The following is a 19,392-nucleotide window of genomic DNA, read 5'->3' on the forward strand; positions in this document are numbered from 1 at the left end:
GTTCCGATCCTTGCTGAATCAAGCCCACATGTCACAATTCTGCTCTAGATCTGCTGTTAGAGGTTTAAAAGTTTAGATTTTTTTTTTTCCAGGGATGAACCTGTTTCTCTTTCTTTTAGATTCTTTCTGAGGGGCTTGGTTAAGAGAATAATTGAAAAAAACCCAACTCCCCCCCCCACCCCGCTGCCCCTTTCCGGCAGGTTGGGGTTTTATAAGAGGGAGGAGCTTAAAATACTTGAAATTATTTCAAGTGCCAACTTCCTAATGGAGGCTCCATGCTCAGTGTCCTCCAATGGAAATATTTTAACAAAAGTAAAGTATACATGTCCCATTTTATATATCGCAATGCAGTTCCTTGGCCAACATTCCTCTTTTCGTGATTGAGAGCAGTGACAGATCCCTCCATACTTATACACTAGATTGGTCCTAATCGTTGTTACTATAGAATGTCATTTTTGCTTTCCAGAAAATGGGTGTCTGTTATCTTGCGGATCCAATGCTTTCAGCCAGCTGGGAATTCCTCAACAGAAGTCCTGTTCAGTCCCTAGGCCGGTTCAGGTATGTACTGCAGCGGTAACACATGGCACAGCATCAATACTGTTTACTGATTGCCTATTTGCAAACGAAACAAACACTTCAAAACATGAATGTTGGCGCTTGTGACCTATGGGTGATGTAGACGTCATATTATGGCCATGCCTTTTTACCCTGGGACATCATATTATTGCCATGCCTTTTTACCCTGGGACATCATATTATTGCCATGCCTTTTTACCCTGGGACATCATATTATGGCCATGCCTTTTTACCCTGGGACATCATATTATTGCCATGCCTTTTTACCCTGGGACATCATATTATTGCCATGCCTTTTTACCTCTAATTTGTTCTCATCAATGATCATGAAGGAAAAGAGGAGTCACACTGCAATCTGCACATAATAGTTAAAATACAGTATATTTGTCAACAAGGGCCTTATGTATAAAGTATTCATTAAGCAATAGCTACCGTTTTGGTACATTATTTATTCTCCCTGCAGTTAGGTGCACTGGCCCTACCTGACATTCACTACAAATGGCCAGGAGGAGTGCGGGTTGCTGTTACAACGGCACGGCACCTCGCAGCCCTCTCTAAGCCAGAATTTGCCCTATGGGGTTGCGAGCAGTTTTGTGCGGATTCAGGCTGCGCTGGGCTGCTGTGAAGTGGCACCGTTGCCACAATGACTCGCACACGTGAGTACATTGCAGCTAATTGGATTGACCCCATAGTCTGTGTGTATGGATTTTTTCTTATAAAAGAATATGATCTCTTTCCAGAACACCTCTTATTTCAGCAGCTCCCAAGTACAGATCCAACATATTAAGTAATTGGTTTGTAGGATTTGATATTAATATCTGCAAATTACCAGAGACGATGCTTATTTAGACCTTGTGGTTAGTGTTTGTGAGATGATATTAATTTTCTTATGGCAGTGGAAAGTTTTTTTGTGTATTCCTAGAATTTGAAGGAGAAGATTGTGGACATCGCAGCTGGACTAAGACACTCCCTGGCTCTTACAGGTCAGTGGGTATCTCTCTATATATAATATATTTATATAAAATAAAGTCCCTGGTTTAGGGGTCTGTCTATTCATTCGGGCTAATCTCATGAACCACTGGACAGATTTTGATGGAGGTTTCACTATTCTATACAGCATTGGTCGAGGAAGGTTTAGGTGTTTGAACCATTTATCTGTGATGAAAGGGAGCTGAGCAGTGACAATTTTAATGAAGCAAGTCACAATAGAAACATCTTGCACCAAGCTGCTGTGTAGGAGCTGCCAATGGTTTCGAAAAGGCAAGAGAGCATCTGATACTGAGCTTTGGAACGAAGCAAGTCACAGAAAAACTGTTGTGCTGTGTGGGCTGAGGGCTGCACTCTGATTGGCTCTCACTGTCTCAGAGAGCCAATCAGAGATAGCAATATGCCCTGTTACTTAGCAGCAGCCGAGAGAGGGGAGGGAGTCAGGGACTGAGCAGGGTCATGTCTCAGGCAGACAGAGCGTGATAGACAGCCTCCAACGAACTCATGAAGATGCCCTGATGCAGACACAGTAGCCAGGAAGGAGCCAGGGGAGGCATAGCTAGCAGGAATTAAAGAAATAAAATAAAATACAACCTTCAGAACACAATTGAGTGATTTCCATTTGATGGTGGCAAACATGGGACAAATGGTAAAATCACTATTATTGGGACAAAAACATTGATGGTTAACAACCATCGGATTCTGATGTCCATCCCTACGCTGAACCTGCAGACAGGCTCTGGCCACCCCTCTTCCACCCTCTCCAGCGTGGTGATCCCACTCAGCCACATGCTCTTTGTAAACAGGAGGCAAACAATTTTGACTTTACGAATTGCCATATTGCTCATGGGTAGGATGAAAAACCCATGGAACTGATAATTCTGTGAGTGTCTTGTATATTGTATGTGGCTTTTGTATTGTGTATCTTGCCCACTGTAACCGTTGTAGGGCATCTAAGATGGCTGCTCCACCTGGTGCACGTTTGGGTAGGATCCATGGATCTGATGAGTCTGTGGGTATCCTCTAACAGAGCGGAGCAGCAGAAGTTGTTTTGATCCACTACTTTAAAAATATATTCTATGGGGTAAATTTACTAAAGCGAAAGTTTTTAGAGGTGGAGATGTTGCCTGTAGCAACCAATCTGATTCCTATTATCTTCTAGAAGGTGATAGTTAAATGTTAAGTAGAATCTGATTGGTTGCTATGGGCAACATCTCCACTTCTAAAAACTCTCACTTTAGTAAATATACCCCTAGAGTGAAAATCTGTTATGGAGAAGGCCAGTAAGGAGACTATTGCAGCGGTTCCCAAACTGTGCGCCGCGGCTCCCAGGGGTGCCGTGGTATGCAGGAGTGCCACAGGTGTATGGTTTGACAGATCAGCTAGTGAGCTGGTTGGGCCCCGCGCTGCCTCTCTCAGCAGCCCGCGGTCATTTACACACATACCCGGCCCCATGCTGTGCTGCTATTGCTGCTGGGCTGGCTCTCACGGACAGTCACAGCCAGAGCCGTGTGGCCCCGCCCCCTTCCTACACTTCCTGGAGACCTGGGGGTAAATTTACTAAGATAGGAGTTCATGTTGCCCATAGCAACCAATCAGATTCCAGGTATTATCTTCTAGAAGGTGCTAGATAAATGAGAAGTAGAATCTGATTGGTTGCTATGGGCAACATCACTTCTTAAATAGAACTCCCATCTTAGTAAATTTACCCCCTGGACTCTTCTCTTCTGCTGGCTGCACCTCACAGCGTGGCTCCTTGCCTCTGCTTAGGTTACTGATATTCTGTCACACAGAGGGTGTCTGAAGTTTAGACATAATGTAGTTGTTATTATTTATTCCAATTTAATATGTCATTTAATATTTATTTTACCCCTACTTTTTATCATTATGTGTCTAATTGTTCAATAATCTGTATATTGTATTTAGCATTGGTGTTGGGTGGGTGTATTGCAGACCATGGTAAATGTATTATTACATGGTTATAGATGTTTTAAATAGAGAGAAAGTGCATAAGACTTGCATACTTTTTTTCTTTTGCACTCAATCTTCAGTTAAAATATCTATAACAATGTAATAATATCATTACCATGGTCCTTAATGCTACCTTCCACCCCACACCAGTGCTAAATATAGTCAGTAACAGGGAGGGGATGTAAGAAGAGGTGCTAAGTGCCAAATGCACTATAAGCTATTTGACACTTAAACCAATATCACTCTGGGGTCTATTTACTAAGCAGTGTTAGGAGACAGACTGAAAAGTGATAAGGTACCAGCCAATCAGCTCCCAACTGTCATTTTTCAAACACAGCCTGTGAGATGGCAGTTAGGAGCTGATTGGCTGGCACCTTATCTCACCTTCACTCTGTCTCCTAACACTGCTTAGTAAATAGACCCCTCAGTATGAAAGCAGATAATGTAGAGAAAAATCACTTTTCTCTACGTTATCTGCAAGCATCGAATGATTTTGACATCGCCATTCATTGGCCTAGGGGTGCCGCGAAAAACCAGTAGTAACACTAAGGGTGCCCTGAAGTAAAAAAGTTTGCGAACCACTGGACTATTGCAATGATCAATGCAGGAGATGACGAGGACATGAATCAAAGTTTTGCAGTGTCTTGTGTGAGAGATGTGCGTATTCTGGATCTGTTTCTTCGATGTATGTAACAGGGTTTAGATACAGATTGAATGTGGGGAGCTGCTTTAATGTCGTCTTGTTAGCAGAAATAGAAATGTCATTGTCGGGAACTTCTCCTGGCTGGTGGGAATGTTATTTACTATGCTTTTGAAGCTTTGAGTTTCATTTGGCAAAATGACAACCAAGATGAAATGGCAGAAAGACGTACAGGGATGTGGGCCGACACAGATGGTGAGTGACCTGTACAGGATAGGTACATTTGGGTGTCATCCACATAGAAATGTTACTGAAATCTGGAGGAGCTCATGAGTTTTCCAAGAGGTGGTATAAATAGAGAATTGCAGAGGACTAAGGCCCTTATTCAGAGCCGGACGCTCTGAGCAGAGCGTCCGGCTCTGAATGAGGGCCGTCCTCCATAAAAATGGAGCGTCCTCCTGGACGCTCGTATAGCTGTGGGTCACCACCCACAGCACATACGAGCGTGCAGGATGATGGTCGCAATGGTCTTGACCATCGCGACCATCGCCAGTGCGACCAGAAGCCTGTGGTCGGGGTTTTCGACCACAAGCCCTGGAGTGATTTTGGCTCTATCAGAGCCAAAATCACTCCCACTGACATCACTAGTGATGTCAGTGGGGCCGGCTTCTGACGGTAGGCGATCCCTTGGGAACGCCTCCGTCGGGCAGGCACGCCCCCGGCACGCCCACCAAAGGGGGCGTGCTGTCAATCAACATCGACAGCATGCCCCCTTTGATCAGACACAACGAGCGAAGGAAAGTCCTTCGCTCGTCGCGTCTGGCGCATGCGCACGACGGAGCTCCCTCCATCGTGCGCATGCGCAGTGCACATCATCGACCCACTTGCGAGCGGACAGCCACTTGCGAGTGGGTCTGAATGAGGCCCTAAACCTTGTGGTACTCCAAGTGGTAAAGGAAGCTGAGATGAGGTGGATCCAGAGAATTGAACGCTAAAAGACTGTTTTGATGAGAAGCATGTTAGGACGGTACCCGGAAAACATAGGGAGTGTAGCATTTTGTATGCGGAGAGAGTGGTCAACAGTTCCAAAAGCAGCAGAGAGACCCGGGAAAACTAGACGTGAGCAATTGCATTTGCATTGAACAGTGATCAAATCGTTGACCATCAAAGACGTTTTAATTTACTAGAAAGTTTTTGAATATGCTGGGTACAGACTAGATGATATGTCGGGGTCGGGGCAACATGTCGGGCACATCTCCTAGTGTGTACCCACTATGCACGCTTCCGCTGCCCGACATCAGGGTTGCTATGTTGTCCGTGCATACACAGGCGATTGCGCGACCCAGCTGCTGGCAAGGTCAGTGGTGCCGGTGAAAGACATATCGGGCGGGCGGTCACTGTATCGTGCAGTGTGTACCGCCTGCCCAATATATTGTTCACTGGCACCATCAGCCGTCACAACGGGCGGTTGGCTAACGTGTAGCCGGACTTTACGGTGAAAGCCGTGGCTGACATCGAAGCCAGTGTAGAGTGTGAAGAGCAGCTGGAGCCATTTCATCAAAGGCTATTTCTCGGGATTGCATAAGATGTGGTACTGCAATACCAGGAAAAGAGAATGCAGAAATGGGGAGAGAAATTGTTGCAGAGATGTGAAAAGTTGTTGAAAATGAATAAAGTTATTTCTGCAGGAATGAGTAGGATTGGTAAAGTTCAAGTGATAAGGTGAGGAATGTTAATACAAGATCAAGGCAGATTGCATCCCGTTAAGTAAAAAAGTCTGCCCGCTAATAGAGGAGAGAGAAGAGGTTAGAGGGAGTAGTTTGGAGGCACAAGGGAGAATGTGGACTATAAGTGGGGATGTTGAAATCACCCATAATGATGTTGGGAATGGCAGAGGATAAGAACTGAGGGCCTTATTCAGAGCCGGACGCTATTTGCGGACGCTCGTTCTGAAAAAGGGGTCGGATATTTAAATTGAGCGCTCATTCTTTGCGGTCAGTTGACGCCTCTATGTCTGAGCGAGCGTCCGAAACATGCGCTCGCTATTTTGTAAAGACGCCCCTTTGCCGTTCGCATCATACGTCATCGCCACTATTTATTAGATTAATCGAGTACATCGAAAGGCGTCTGAACTGCTCTTAATTCTTGTGGTAGGATTTTCCTACCGCTATCACTGCGAGCAGTTCAGGCTAAAAGACAACCAAGTGACGTGGCCGATGACGCTGCTTTGTTAATTATGCACACCCATTAAACGCCCGTTTTGACCGTTTGGCACGCCTGCGTTCAAATCTCCACTCCCCGTTTTCAAGCACCTTCCCCTGTTACCACCCACAAACGCCTCATTCTGTCACTCAAATTAGCAGCCCCTCGCTGTTTTACGAGCGCACGATTTCCGACCGCAATGACTGGCTGGCGCATGCGCATTATGACCCATACGCATGCGCAGATGTGCGAACATTGCTCGGAGCGAACGAGCGGCCGCTTACGAGCGGCTCTGAATCAGGCCCTGAGAGCCAGGCAGAGAAATGTTCCAGGTCGGATGATAGATCACAGCATCACGCACAGAAAATGGATTGAAAATGCGGATAGCGAATACCTGTAACAAAGATGTGAACACCAGTGTTGGAACATTTTGTAGAACTGTGAATACTGGGAGCCCACCACCTTTACTGCTTTCAGGCCTGGAGGTGTGGGTGAAGTGGAGACCTCTATGTGAAAGTACTGCAGGGAAGGCAGTGTCTGATTGTAGGAGCCATCTTTCTGTTATTGCCAGAAGGTTGAGGTTGTTGGAGAGAAAGAGGTTATGGATGGGATGTTAGTTTATTATAAAGAGAACGAACATTCCATAGGACACATTTAAAGATTTAGAGGGTGGTGAGAGAAAGGCAGCATGTCTGAGGTTTACTGGTTTTCTATACTGTTGTGAATCGGATGTACTTGGTTAGATCTCTTCAGCTTAGAAGCAGAAAAAAAGAGATAAAAGATGATTTTGGAAAATGTGAGCTTTTATTTTCTGACGACAGATTAAGAATGTTACAGTTAATAAATAGAGATGGGGATAAGATTTGTGAGTGTTAATAAGAGGGGAGTGAAGTTGTGAGGAGGCAAAATGGACATAGGGGTGTGACGCAGGGAGAGTGAAGGATGATCGATCCCTATATATAATGCCATGGAAGGGTTTTAAGAGAAGCAATTTGTTAACCATTTAAGAATTATTGGCAAGATACAAAGGCAAATAAACAATGGAAAGGCAGTAAGAAAAAAAAAAAAATAATAACTAGTTGCATTGTGAAGGACAGTCTTATACCCCTTTTACACCAGAGCAAATACCTGGGTTTTTGCTGGGTCTACCCGGGTCCCTGAAAAATAACCTGGGTCAAGTGACCCTGCAATCCAACCCAGGTAGCTGCCAGGTTTGGACCCAGGATGGACCCAGGTAATGGTGCAGTGTAAACGGTGCAACCCGGGTTATCCGACCTTGGTCATGCCTAAAATGAGCTGATTGGTGGTTGTGAAGCATTCACCTCCCATTTTTTATGACCTCACAGGTTTAGCAGGGCAGACCTGAGTTCAGTGTGAACAGGGCTGACCTGGGAGTAACCCAGATCAAAGGTGCAGTGTAAATGGGTCTGACCCGGGTCTGACCAGGGTTGGAACCATGTCCAAAAACCCAGGTCGGACCTGGGTTTTTGGTGGAAAAGAGGTATTAATGTGTTGCTTACCTGTGTTACTTATCTGTGCTTTCCCTACGCTTTGTCAGAAAAACACTTTGGAATACACATCTGTGGCTGAATAAGAAGCAGGCTGCATCTGAACCATTTGCTCAGCTGATCAGAGAAGGTTTATTCCCTGCAAATGGAAAGCGCTTTGGGGTCAGTCCAATTTGATGCGAATTGTGAGGTGCCGTTTTCTCTTCGAATTCGCATTGCGAATTAATTTTGCAATCCATTTAGCAACTCGCACTGAACCAGTCAGACTGAATTCGCATTTTTTCCATTCGTACCGAGATGGAAAGGAAAATCTTTATTCTAAGGTTAAAATGTCGGGACACTGTGCTGAACCCCTTGGGCACCCCCCTTAATGACTAATTAGGCAATTGGTAGTTTCCCATTAGCTTAATTAGTCCAATAATTACATGTAATTTTTGGGGGTAAAAAAAATGGCTTCAAAATCAACTTTTTTTCGTTCGTTTAGGCACCCCAAATTTAATTAATATTTTTTTATTTGAAAAATTATATATTTTTTTTATCATTTATTCTTACGATATTTCAAAGTACCCCAAAATCACCTTTTTTTTTCCCCTACTTTATTTAGCATTTTTTGCTTAACTTGTACGGAAAAGGTTTTTAAAAAAAAAACAACAACTCACAAATCAGACGTTTGACACCATTTAAATACCTTCGGTACTTTCCTAATACCCACAAACAGCCTTCTATATGGTCCTGCTAACAAAATTATCAATTTTGGGGGGGGGGGTGGTCAGGATTGTCTCTCCACTTTATCATGCACTTCTTTCACATCACATTTGGCAGCCAATTCGTAAAATTCGTAAACTGCCTACCGCGAATAGGCAATTTTAATTGGATTGGAGAAGTCTTTGGTGGGTTCATGAAACAAACTCTCAATTCGCACCTAATTGGATTGACCCCTGTGAGTGCTTTTAGAGGAGCGTGCTATATAAATAAGCATTATTATTATTATATTATTATTATGATGTGATTATGAAATAGAAATAAAGCATTTTGTCATTGTAAAAATAAAAAAAATATGGGCTTTACCTACAGAGTGTACTGTAACCTTAGTACGCAGGCCCACTTTGACGAGTGGTTTGTTTTGTTTGCCCGGCAGAGAGTGGACAGACATTGCAGTGGGGTTCTGGGCTGGCATCACACGCAAAGAGATTCTGCCACAGAAAAGCCATTCATCCTTTCTACACAGCCGAGGAGCCTTGTCCGGTACCAGGTATGAGTTATTTATATGTAGAGGAGGTTACTTATCTGGAACTCTGTAAGGAAAATAAGATACATTCTTTCACAGCTTCTTTAAACCTTTGTAGGCACTTTGGGGCTGATGTGGAGTTGAACGCAAGCCCCGTTTGCGTTGCGCGTCTTGCGTGAATTCATGTTGAACTTGCTCAGAGATATGAGAGCAAGAAATGCTATACACAATTTGGACACATTGGGGTCCATCACCACGATGCCCGGCTCCGCACCTACGATAGTGCCGATATCGCAAGTTTTCCTGGACACCTCTTTGTGGTGGGAGGGACAGCTGGCGATGTCGATGACCACTATGTACTATCTGGAGCGGATGCCAATTAATTAAATTCCCTCCATTGAGTCATATGACCAGGCAGACGGGAAGCAGTGTTCTCACGCCGACCAGCATGTAAGTGTATATATGCTTGTTAGGAGGTGTATCTTAAGAACTTTATTTAGGGCACTTGCCAATACATGCTGACCATGATGACTGTGACAATAATTATTTGTCGGATAATATAACTATGGTGTCCGTAGGCATCTTGGACTATGTAGAATATTGTTGTACATTGTGTAAAGTTATGTTGTGTGTTCTGTGAACACCGGTCAATTGTACGCAAACCCGATGGTTTACGCACAGCTCTGACGTTTGCCGATTGGTGCATGTGCCGATCTTGACAGCGGTCATGGAAGACGCATGTTAAACCATACACATGTACAGCCAGACGTAGTCCTATGGGGCTAGCATATGGGCCAGACTTACTTCAGGACACCATAGACATGCGGCTTAACATTAAATGCAAAAGTGGCATTACCCTGTGTCATGAAGTGTCGTATACACTAGAGCGTTGTATCCGTGCAGCGTTGATGATTGCAAAAGTCGCTTTTAAACTGTAATTAAATGCAGAAACAAATTAAATGAAGTGAAATTAAATAAATACAAACAGGTTATTTCCCCCCCCCTTTAAAAATGAAATGGGAATATTCTTTCCTGCTGTAGCCCATATGAATATACTGTATATATCAATCAAGTAATGCAAATAGATTCCAGCACTACATATAACATAGCAGCAACCAACTAGTTAAGAACTATAAGCTTGACTGGTCAATCTGCCAGCCACCAGTTATTACTGCTGATCGTCATTATCGTCATGTCACTGGCCCCCCAGCATCGCTTCCTGATAAGGTATCGATGAAGCCATCTACATTGTTGCCGCGATGCGTGCTCTCCCCATTGAATTCTATGGCGTGCATGCGCACGCCATAGACGCGGGCACACTAGTCGCTCCTTCCATGCCGGGATAGACTAGCTCGGCTACATCTGTATATACTGTATGTGTGTCTACCTACAGATCTACCCAAGTCGCAGATGGGAGAACACACCCATACTCCTACTTGGCTTGCGTTCGCCAAGTCACTCTCATGTTCCACCACTCCGGTAGTTGGTAGTCACAAGTATAAGTGGCAACTAGACCTCCATAAGTACACAGTTTGGATTGATACTGTATGCGTAGTATTGAAATGTGTTGGGTTTTTTTTTTTTTACTAAAAACCCCCCTTTACATGAGACCCCCTGAAGTCCAGTTGAAAAATGTAATATAGAACCCACATTTGGAACAAATTGGGAGAAGCTCATATTCCTGTATTGGAATTATAGTGATACAGAAGATATGTCCTGTGGCTGTACAGAGATGAGTTTAGGCCTGAGCTCTATTGGAGAATTTCCTTTACACATTATGGTGTATTAACTGCTCTCTATCATACATACATACATACATACATATATATATATGTATAATTGTAGCAAACTACTGCACATTCTTATGATGAATTGGTTATTATTAGAGTACTTTACACACCCTCTCAGGACCCGAAGGGTACCCTTATATCTGATAGAAACATGTCAGCCATTATTGGAAAAGAAATAGGTCTTAAATGTTGATGTCTGTATGATCACCCACAACTATACAGGCTGTATAATCACAACTATCTGTTTCCTTTTATAGGTTTGGAGAATGTAAAAGCCATACAAGTGACAGCAGGGTCATACCACTGTGTGGCTTTGTCAGGTATGTGTACAATATGTGCCATTAAGCATCCCTTTCTATAACTTACTGAGGGGCAGATGTATCCAACCTTCTAAAGAAGACAGGTGGAGAATTGACCCAGAGCAACCAATCAGCTTATAGTTACAGTATCTAGTACTTGATATAGGTAGCTGATTGGTTGCTGCTATTAACTTCTTTACTTGTCCCCATATATAAAGTGGCTATAAAGAAATGTATGGGGATTTGTTTTTATATGTTACATGGGGAGATGTAGAGAGATAAAATACTAACCAATCAGCTTCTTAAGGTGCGTATCCACTAGCAGAGAGTGGAACGACAGTACGATTACAACATTGTAATCGTACAGTCGTTCCTCTTCCCCTGCAGTGCCTACACTGACCGATACGCCGTTCAGTGCAGGCACCCTCCCTCATCCCTGAACATGGTCAATCTGTCGCTATCTGCAGACTGCCCGACATGTTCAGGCGATGATTGATGTAGAAAACAGCGGGAGCGCGCATCGCTGGTCGTTTTCGACATTTTCATGCCCGATTAAGAAGAAAAAGGGGTAAGACGTCAACCCATGCTGAAAGGAGGGGTTGCTCTGTAATGTCCTTGTAAAATATGTGTATTGCTAATATTCTGCCCATGATGACATAAGGAAGAGCCTCTTTTCCAAATGGTCCCTTCCAGTGGTCTCTCCAGCGGTAATATCGCTGAAGTCAGCCTTGCCAACATCATCAAAAACATGGGTCAGACTCCCCTCAGAGACACACAACACAACCTGGCCGGGAACGTTAGGGTAAATGGCACAAGGTTATAAAAAAGAAATCTTGAAACATGATAGCTTCCCTGTCCTTGACATATAATAAATAGTGATTACTGCTCGATAACAGTCCTGATCGGTGCATCCAGTCCCAGCCGGTGGACCAGTTCAATAGTAAATTTTGTTGAATCACGAGTGAGGTGAAGGGCATTATTCACATCTGCTTGAAGAAAATCTAAAACGTTATTCAACTTCATGGATTGAGGCGCCCCAGCGATTTTGTGTTGCTTCTGTCCGTTTACTAAATCGGTTATTTTGTTGACCGTAATTCTGATGCTTTTAACTACAGGTGCGTCCTCATACACCTAGCATCTATACGCCATATGGTGCCCGGAAGGGTGGAGCGTACCGTCTTTTTGTTTAACCAACAGGAATTAGTTTATAACATGCACAGTCACAGCTGAAGCACAACAGAACTTGGCATGAGAAAAAGCCGCTGCATGGTACAAATGTCGCACATCGAATTGATCAGTGCAGTCTAGCGATGCAGTTTTATTGCTGTCAGTTTTCATTCAAATAAGAAGCAGATTTTGAGCAAGGCTGAAGCGCGTACGAGTGCCCGGGACTTGACGCCAAGTGGAGCTATTTTGGTGTGACTAAAGCCACGGTATATATCTGTAAGAGCGCTCTATTCTGCAGTGTTGTGAGCAAGTCCTCAGTATCACTCTTGCGCTGTTACAGGTAGATGATATCTTCAGATATCTTTAGTTCATAGAGACAAATATAGCGATAACTGAACACGTCAGTTTAAATGTAGGCAAGAGGATGGTCAACCTAACCCTACCAATGTCAGCTGCCAATGTAAGAGGGAGAGAGCCAGGGACTGGTGGTCTATGGGCAGCCAAGAGAGGAGGAGAGAGGGATGAGAATTCTTTTTTTCCTGCATGGAATATAGCAGTGTGTCTGGTTTTACCCATCTTGCTCAGGGCATCATGCTGAGTGGAGTCTTCAGAAGAGACTAGGAGGGGTATTCAATATGAAACGTTAACTTCACTGTCGAAGTTAACGTTTCATATCGGAGTTTTTTTCTGCGTTAAAGTCTGGTGCGCGCTCCCGCTTATCCCCGTATTCAATATAAAATTAACGAAAACGGGAAACTCCGAAGTTGAATTTGCTTAAAGTTACGAATTTTTCCTTAAAATAATTGTAAGACCCCCCTAAAGTTGTAAAAACATGGGGGAACACTATGGGTACCCCCGTTTTAGCCTTTAATTGAAAGTCGGGGATTTAAATAGCTGCAGCAGGTGTTTTTTTCCCGACATTGAAGAAGTGATGCAGAAGAGCACTTAGGTTATTTTTTTCGTTTTTTTAAGTGGTCCCATCAAATTTGGGGTACATGAAAATGGGTACTAGCATATTTTGATGTCCCTAAAGTAAGTTTTTTTAAATTCTGCATTTGTGCACCTGCCGCTATAATTCTATTCTAGAATACACCTGCCGCATACTTGCAGAATAGCCCTGAACCTATTTCCCTATTGTTAAAACAATTTTTTCCCAGTTTTTTTTTTTCACCCCAATTTTTCAATAAATTTTTTGGGGTGTCCCTATTTTTTTTAAAACTTTTTTGACACAGTTCTTTTTTAAATGTCATTCCCAGGGGTGCAGGCTATTTTTTATTAAGCCTGCACCCCTAAACCCCAATTCTGCACTTTTTTTCGACACCTATTCAATGGTGAAAAGTTATCCCCGTTTTTTATCAGACTTTTCAAAACTGCGATGTCTTTGAAATTGAATACGGCGTAAAAGTCAAACCTGCGATAATGACGTCATAAGTGCGATATTAACGCAAAAACGATGTTATCGCACCAATAATTGAATACCCCTGATAGAGGTATATTTACTAAAGTGAGAGTTTTTAGAAGTGGAGAAGTTGCCCATAGCAACCAATCAGATTCTTCTTAACATTTATCTAGCACCTTCTAGAAGATAATAGCTAGAATCTGATTGGTTGCTATGAGCAACATCTCACTTTAGTAAATGTACCCCATAGTGCAGTAATAATAGGTATAAGATACCATAATTGGTCATTGTGTTCCTGAACAGTGGGCGTCACACACTTATTTTTGTTTTTCTCCCTCTCTTTACTCTCTATAGCTGCAGGAGAGCTGCACGTTTGGGGCAGCAATAAACACGGGCAGCTCTTGCACCCTGAATACTTCGTTCTTCAGCCTCACAGAATAGAAGCTGCCCTGTTCCATGGAGAACCGATAAGAGCAGTATGGAGTGGATGGAGCCACTTGATTGCACAAACTGGTAAGAAGATTATTTGCTATGGGTCTAGCTACAAAGGGGCGTGCTGTTGATGGTGAGTGACAGCACGCCCCCTTTGGTGGGCGTGCCGGGAGCGTTGCTGCCCAGACGGAGGCGTTCTGATAGAGCCGAGAGCACTCCAGGGCTTGCGGCAACGAGACCCTACCATCGCGACCATCTTTTTGGCCGCTCGCTATGGCTGTGGGTGGTCACCCACAGCTATGCGAGCGGCCAGGAGGCCGCTCTAAAATTCAGAGGGACGGCCCTGATTCAGAGCGAGCGCTCTGTCAGAGCGTCCGGCTTTGAATCAGGGCCCCTGTTCGGGCGCTAATTGATCCCCGCGATCGGCGAAAAACGGGGATTTTTTGCAGATATTTTTTTTTCTCACAATACTATTATTTTGAGCTAAATAATAGGATAGTTTACCCGTTAACACATAGGAGCCGCAATAAGCTCGCAGACCTATGTGCTCTCGCCCTTTTTTGGGCGAAAAAACAGCACTTAACGTGGATTATTTTTCGGGACACATCAGGTCCCGAAAAAAAACCCTGATAAGTGCCATTGTCAGGCCGACTTCGGGGCTAATTGGATAGCCCCGAGCGAGCTAATTAGCACCGCAGCTAATTGGATATGGCCCTAAAGGCTCCCATACACATTGCGATATAGCAGCCGATCCGAAGGATTGGTACGATACTGCTGCTATATAGTACCGTGTGTGGGCATGATATCGGCCAGTGCGTGCTCCCGTAGGGTCGTACATCTCACCCCCAGATCTTACTGCATGTTCACTTGATCTGGGGATGCAATGTACGATCACATGCATCGCTATACCGGTGGGGGAGGGGGGTGCCAGCATATCGAGCGGTCGGCCAGCGGATCGCTCCGTGTGTGGGGACCGCCCGATATGTTGGCCATCGGATCAGCCGTCGCGTCGCAAGGTGGATGTGGGCCTTAAGGAACCCTGACAATAGGTGTTCCACAAGACTTGAAGCTAATCGTGCACTGATCTGGTTATTCAGCGAGTAGAGGATCCAGTACTATCATTTACTGGCAGTTACAATGCCTTTTCAGGGGGTGAATCCAATTCCCCTACATTGACGCCATGTGCCACTTCAGAACGGCATTATGCGTCCTAGCTGATATGTGCCCAGAAGGGCATTGCCACTATTCCCAGCAGCACATGGCACAGTTGAATTCTCCCCTCTGATTTCTGATCTCCCAAACGTGTAAACATTTTAGAATGGCACCCACAGAGGCATGCCTCAGTACAACGCTAGAGAGAGCGCAGCCTGAAAGCAGATAAATTGATAACATCAGTTTTATTGTTAGTTTATAAACATGTTTTAGTAAAACAAAAAAGGAAACTGCAGAATTCATGGTAAATGTGTAATCTGTTTCTTTGTAGAGTCAGGTGAAGTGTTTTCCTGGGGAAGGTCAGACTACTCTCAGCTCGGCAGAAATGGCAATGCTGTCCATGGTGCACAGGAGGAAGATGACCGGTGTCCTACAGGAAATTTCATGCCGCCTGCCTGTGTTCCGGGCCTAGCTGGTGCCGCACAGGTATGACGCTTTAATGACGACTACAGTATGCCCTAGTTACTCTGAAGTTTGGAGGCGCGTATATACGTTGAATGACAAACCTTTTGTGTCTTCTGTGGTTGATTGTAGCAGGATCTACTTTGCTAAGGTTGTTTTGTAACTGGGGATAACCCAGATCAGGGAAGACAAAGTGGGATGCCACAGGCAGGAGAACACGCGACACCCGTTTGGTATATATTCCCAGCCAGCCGATGCCGCAGTTGATACTTATTCCAGCTTTTCGTTAAATGTAGAGTAATCGTTAATATAAATAGAAATGTACAACTATGATTTTGAAAACAAAATATTTTATTGGAGTAGTCTGTACATTTTAATGCATATTTAACTTGTCTATTTGTCAGATTTATGGAAAAAAAAACATAAAAATCCCACCAGGGTTATACAAAGGGTCCCTAACCCAAAATAAAAACAAAACCAATTATATTATAGGCCTATACAAAGTCTTCCTATAAAAAACTATAAGGCAGATTTTTATCATTTTATCATTAGCAGGAAGGAGACAAAGAGAGGAGAAAAGAAAGCGTGGGGGGGTAGTGAGAGTTCAGCAGAGACCAGAGGGAATGAGAGATTGAGATTGGTACCAGGGACCCCATATCATAACCAAATTGTTGTGATATACTCCATAGATGCAGTGTAGTCAATCTTTGTTACAAGAGCGAATAGCAAAGGTGGATTTTGGTCTTTCCAGAGCTTTGCCATGAGAGACTTAGCCGTATTGCAAATATGGAGGAACAGTTTATCTTGGGATTTAGAAATCCCAGGTAGAGGGACATTTGGCGGTGCCACCACAGGTTCTAGAATTATCCTAATCCCAAAACTGCAGCAGATCAGAGCGTGGGCTTGATCACATAAAGGGGTGGATGTAGAGGCTTGTCCACCACATGTGCAAAAAGTGCCTTCATCCCCACAGAGTTCCCAGCATGAATTAGAAGTAGCAGGGAAAGTGGAGAGAAGTTGTGGTGGGTACCAGGTACCATCGGGTGTAGTCTTTGTAGCAAGTTTGTCTAATCGCAACGCTAATAGAGGCTTTAGCAGTGCAGAGTCTGATCTCCTTCCATTGTTCATCGGCTAGTGATAGGGATAAATCCGATTCCCAAGCTAATTTGTGGGGTTCATGAAGTGGGGGGAGTTAAAACGGAATTATAGATTACCGAGATGTTTCCCTTTCGGCCGATTGAGAACAGACCTAAACGTTTAAATGAGGCAGGCAAACGTAGTGAAGGAGATTTGGGGGTAAATTTACTAAGATTGAATGCATTAGAATGCGGCAAAAGCGCACATAAAACACATATTCGGAATTTACTAAAGGCTAAACTCTGCCGACTTTGATCCATTCGATGTTTAAAACTCTGCTGACGATACCTGTAACTCGGACGGTAACATGTTTTCGGACACACAGACCATCGAAACAACTCTGCAGCACTTTGCCATAGAAAGCAATAGGACTTGCAAATTTACTAAGGATTCGTAGTTGTTTTAACGGCCGAAATATGGTGCAAATCTGCCTCAAAACACCCAGAAAAGAACTCAAAAAGAAACTCAAATAAAACACCTTTTTTTATTCGAGTTTCACATCTGAACCTACACAGATACATGCACGGATCAAGGAGATCCGTGCTACATGCAATCTGTGTGTAAATTAATAAACACAGAAGCTCGGACGGGATCAGTGAGATCCGTTTGTGCTCTGTGTTTTAAAAAATTATAACCAGTGTAAAATTAGAAAGAAAAACGGTGTGGCCCCCTCCCCAAAAGAACAACCAGCACCGGGCTTTTGAGCCCCAGTACTTTTTCTGCAAAATACAGGGGACAACAGACATAAGGGTCCCCCCTGTATTAAACACAACCATCACCAGGCTATTCAGAACCAGTCCTGGTTGCCAAAATATAAGGGACAAAAGACGTAGGGGTTCCCTGTATTAAGCACAACCAGCACTGGGCTCTGAGCCAGTCCTGGTTCTGGAAATACAGGGGTAAAAATGAGTACGGTTCCCCTGTAAATTCCAGAACAAGCACCGGACTGTTTCCAGTGGGGGTAATGCCACAGCCAGGGAAACCCTTTCACCGGGTGCCCAAGCCAAAGCATTACCCCTGAACGCTAGTCAGCCCAGGCCGGGGATCCCCCCAATAAAGGGGTCTCCCTCTCCAGGGCTCCCCAGGCCTAGGCTGATAGGCCGGGGCTATCCCCAGCACCCCTGACCGATGGTTGCCGGGTTGATAGTGGAGTGTGGTGTAAAAAAAATAGATGAGATAATATTGTCTTTTGTTGAGGAACTACAGGTCCCAGCAAACCACCCCACATGCTGGTACTTGGAGAACCACAAGTACCAGCATGTTGGGCATTACTGGCCTGCTGGTACTTGTAGTGCCACAGCAAAATAAATATTTTAAAAAAAGAACACTCACTGTGACAGTACAAGTTTAATAACACATACTCGCACACACTCATTAACACTCACACTCCCTATCTCACATACTCACCTATGTATCCCTGAAGCCATCACGTCCACTTCTCCAAGTTAGATAATCCATAGGGTACCTGTAATAAAAAAATCCATAATCCCCTCTGCCTATGCGTGGTTCACATCCTCTTCTGTCCATGTAGGCATCCACGGGCTCAGCAAAACAAAAAAACTAAATATCGCGGACCCACGAACTTAGCACTGTAAGGACAGTACTGCCCGAACGAGTGCACCACCGCAGGATTTCAGTATAGAAATCCCGATGCTGAGCTTTCATTGGCTGAGAGAGGTGAGCCTTCCCCCTCTCAGCCAGTGAATGGGGCCCACCATTGACTTCAATGGTGAGAACCGCGAAAGTAACTTGTTCGAGTTAGTGAAAACCGAACGCTAAATACATATGAATAATACGAATGACAACGAATGATTACATCATCGAACAACACAAATGACAGGAACTCGGCGACTTTAGTAAATTCAGTAACCTGTTCGAAATCTGAAACACATGAATCCGGACGATGTCATCCAAGATTGAAACGAATAGAAATCTGCACCGTAGTAAATTTACCCCGTGGTTTGAGAGCGGAGAAAACTAACAATTTGAAGATCCTGGTAGTGACACGAGGAGGGATAGCCAAGGCGGTCCTGATGGTTTAAGAACGAAGATGGCTCAGATTAGCGCTTAATATGGATGAATCGATCATGCCACAGAGTGGCCATCTTACCATCACAGCCTGTGGGAAATAAAGGATGATCCCATAGCGGGATGAAGGGGGAGGATTAGGAGGAGCAGTCGCGAGTGGAGCAAAGCCTATTCTATAGTCTGATGTATATCTAGGAATTTAATTATCTGTAACTATTTTTAGTTTACTACTGTATAAGTGGATTTATGTCTACTAATTTACATATATTTGATTTTTAAAATATTTTATTTTACTGCTGCCAAGAAGAATCCTAGCGCCCACGTATCTTAGAGGTTTTAGTAGGAGAGAGCGCAGGTATCTCTGCGGCTGCTTTTTTGTGTCTGAGACCGCGAGTGAGGTACAGGTTGAGTCTC

General features: G+C 44.1%; 1 protein-coding gene across 2 annotated transcripts in view; it reads left to right on the forward strand.

The window, feature by feature from the left end:
- The window catches only part of SERGEF (secretion regulating guanine nucleotide exchange factor), a 160,191-nt gene that overhangs the window by 25,224 nt on the left and 115,575 nt on the right, over positions 1-19,392 (forward strand). For both annotated transcript variants that reach the window (XM_088458261.1, XM_088458262.1), the window contains exons 4-9: positions 467-558; positions 1,499-1,559; positions 9,023-9,136; positions 11,160-11,222; positions 14,122-14,280; positions 15,683-15,837. In XM_088458261.1, coding sequence (XP_088314387.1) covers positions 467-558; positions 1,499-1,559; positions 9,023-9,136; positions 11,160-11,222; positions 14,122-14,280; positions 15,683-15,837 — 644 coding nt within the window. The remainder of the gene's footprint in view (positions 1-466; positions 559-1,498; positions 1,560-9,022; positions 9,137-11,159; positions 11,223-14,121; positions 14,281-15,682; positions 15,838-19,392) is intronic.

This window comes from Taudactylus pleione, unplaced genomic scaffold, assembly GCF_031769625.1.
Source record: "Taudactylus pleione unplaced genomic scaffold, aTauple2 ptg000820l, whole genome shotgun sequence".
Lineage (NCBI taxonomy): Eukaryota > Metazoa > Chordata > Amphibia > Anura > Myobatrachidae > Taudactylus > Taudactylus pleione.